The 2,659-nt window shown below is 49.6% G+C and overlaps 1 protein-coding gene across 1 annotated transcript; it reads left to right on the forward strand.

Annotated features, from left to right (window-relative positions):
• Positions 1 to 5: 5 nt before the first annotated feature.
• LAESUDRAFT_667904 (uncharacterized protein) lies at positions 6 to 2,018 on the forward strand (the record flags this gene model as incomplete). The annotated part of the gene is made up of 5 exons (XM_040905346.1): positions 6 to 67; positions 125 to 833; positions 885 to 1,098; positions 1,170 to 1,544; positions 1,597 to 2,018. Coding segments are annotated over 5 exons (1,782 nt in total), but the record flags the coding sequence as incomplete, so codon positions are not given.
• Between the last annotated feature and the right edge of the window lie 641 nt (positions 2,019 to 2,659).

Raw genomic sequence — 2,659 nt, forward strand, 5'->3', positions numbered from 1 at the left:
GTGAGTATCTTCGGTCGCGCTGCCCTTTATGCTTCGGGGGCTCCCCAGCGAAGCGCCCTAATGAACGGTGAGTATCTCACTTCATTGATAGCCCGCACATATCCCTAACGCGAAATCTTCTCAGGCCCGATTATATTGTATGCTTGGATGCATGCTTCACCCAAAAGCGGCGGAAGGGCAAGGGCGATGGACGAGACCACCCGAGACCTCACGCGGAGACCGTTTTCGTGCCGGAAGCTGACGTCAAGGCCATGGAAGAACGAGTGGACAACCTACGACCATCTCGCAGCGGCCCATCTCAAAGCGATCATCGGTCGCGCGGTGACGATGCAGAGGACGGCTATGAGGGCAACCTCAAGATTCCGGTCTCGGTGCTCGACGGCTGCAACGAGTCGTTCTTGGCCGCTGATGAGAAGCGTCACAAAGCGAGCACACAGTTCTTCGCCGACACAGGGCTCATGGCGTTATTGTGTCGGCACGATCGTGTGCTTTGGCTGGTCAATATGACATTCGCTGGCGAACGTCAATTCTACGCCCTCGCACTCATTTCCCGACTTTTCGAGCACATTCCTCCGGATGCAACTGTCGGTATACTGTATGACATAGCGTGCCAGCTTCACCGCAGCTGCGTCAAATGGGGACTCCTCGACGACCATCTCCTTGGTCGCATTCTATTCGCGATCTCAATCTTTCATGCGTTTGGCCATCAGTGGCCGTGCCAAGTAATCTATCACCCTCGCAAGTGCTTAGGTTTCGGGCTGACAGACGGAGAAGAATGCGAGCGGTTCTGGAGCTCCATCCGACCTCTCATTTCGACACTACGTGTTTCCGGAGTAAGTCATCATTTACAATCTTGATTGACGGTATGGACTCATTGTTATCAGTATCATCAGAGACTTTTTGTGTTGGATACACAGGTCAAACATCTTGACGAGCAGTCTCTTGCACGGCTCGGGCATTGGCTCGGTCGCAAATGGATTCAATGTCACGACAAGAAGCTTGTGGCGCAGAATGATCTGGCTGCCTGCCGCATCAATGAGCATGTGTTACGGGAAGAATGGAAGGCTCAGGTAAAGGAACAGACCAAGCCGGCCCCTCGTAAGTAATTGTTATATATGTCTGCTAATCTACAATGCTGAAACTCTGAATGCCTCGACGGTGCTTTGCAGGACGAACGAAGAATGGCGCAAAGCATGCCATCGAGGCAATTCTAGCCCTGCAGAAGAGCGCTGATGCATACAAGACAATGATCCGTGATTTGGAACACAAACTCGCAAGGCCCATTAATTCCGTCGACATCGCAGAACTTAGCTTGCAGCTAGAGGAAGCCCGTCATAGGGCAGCTCAGACATCTGACACCATCTCACGCAAGAAGGCTGCACTGGGCATCAGTGATCGTGTAAGGCTCACCAAGCTCCTCAACGACGAGTTCCTGCGCATCCGCATGAATGCGCAAGCTTTGAAGCAGCGCATCCGTGATCGCTTGCGGCACCGTAAGTTTGAAATCGAGCGGCTTGAACGGTCGTACCGGCAGACCGTCAGCGGTATGTCTTTTCTTTCTATTGATCACTGTGACTCTTACTTATATTTGTTCAGAGCGAAAGCTTACTTCGCACACGGAAAATTCGGTCAAGCGACGTGAACCTGGGATACTCAAGCTAACGAAGGCATACAATGAGCTATGTAAACAACTCGTCGGTCTCATTCAAAAAAAGAAATCACCACCTCGCGCAGTCGCCCCTGTGCCGATTGAGGTGAATGGGCTCTTCAAGCTTGATGTCGACGACGATATCTGGCAAGACGTAGGTCTTGACGATGATGAGACTGGCGCTGCAGTACCTCGCTGGCTTGGTGATGATTCTGTTCGTGCTGGAATCAAGGCCTTGCTCATCCTTGATCGTTGCAAAGAAGAGGAAGCCAGGCTACGTGAGGAGCGTCGTGCCATGCAAGAATGGCTGAGTGAGGAATGGGAATGTGTTCAGCATGCACGACATGATGCAGGTGAGTTTCATCAATAATTATTCTAACACAGTCTATTTGATAACTAACCTGCTCACCCCTTCATACATAGCTGAGGCAGCTGACCATGATATAGTCTACCAGCTGGATGCCCGCAAAGCCAAACTCTGCCAACTCTGTGCAACATGGCAAACTCAAGTCCATGCCATCTCTAGTGATCATCCGATGCCTGCTTGCTGGGGGCCATCAGAGGAAGACTTACTAAATGCAGCAGTTTATGAGGTTGTGGGACAGTGGGATGAGGCTGTGACTGAACATGCAGAAATGCAAACAGTGGCTGATGAAGGTGATGAAGATGATGACATGTTTTGTGATTTCGGAGATTTGGGTGTTGATGATCAAGAGGGTGAGTTTTTGGATGCCCTTGAATCCGTTGCATTGAGTGATGCATACCACTCTGATGACTTATTCTACACATCGAGCATCATTGAGAATGAAGATTCATTCTCAGAGACTCTTGTACCTCGCAAAAGACGATTTGTGAAATAGATATCTTGTAGTTGTGATATGCTTAATTATCTATTTAGAGCATCTTGTATGAAATTTGATCTGTTAATAGCTCTCAAAAGTGTGACTCGGACAGTTTCACAGTCTGATCTGGGACTGTCCAGAGCTTTTCATGTCAAATATAGTCTATTTA

This window comes from Laetiporus sulphureus (assembly GCF_001632365.1).
Source record: "Laetiporus sulphureus 93-53 unplaced genomic scaffold LAESUscaffold_227, whole genome shotgun sequence".
NCBI classification, from domain to species: Eukaryota; Fungi; Basidiomycota; class Agaricomycetes; order Polyporales; family Laetiporaceae; genus Laetiporus; species Laetiporus sulphureus.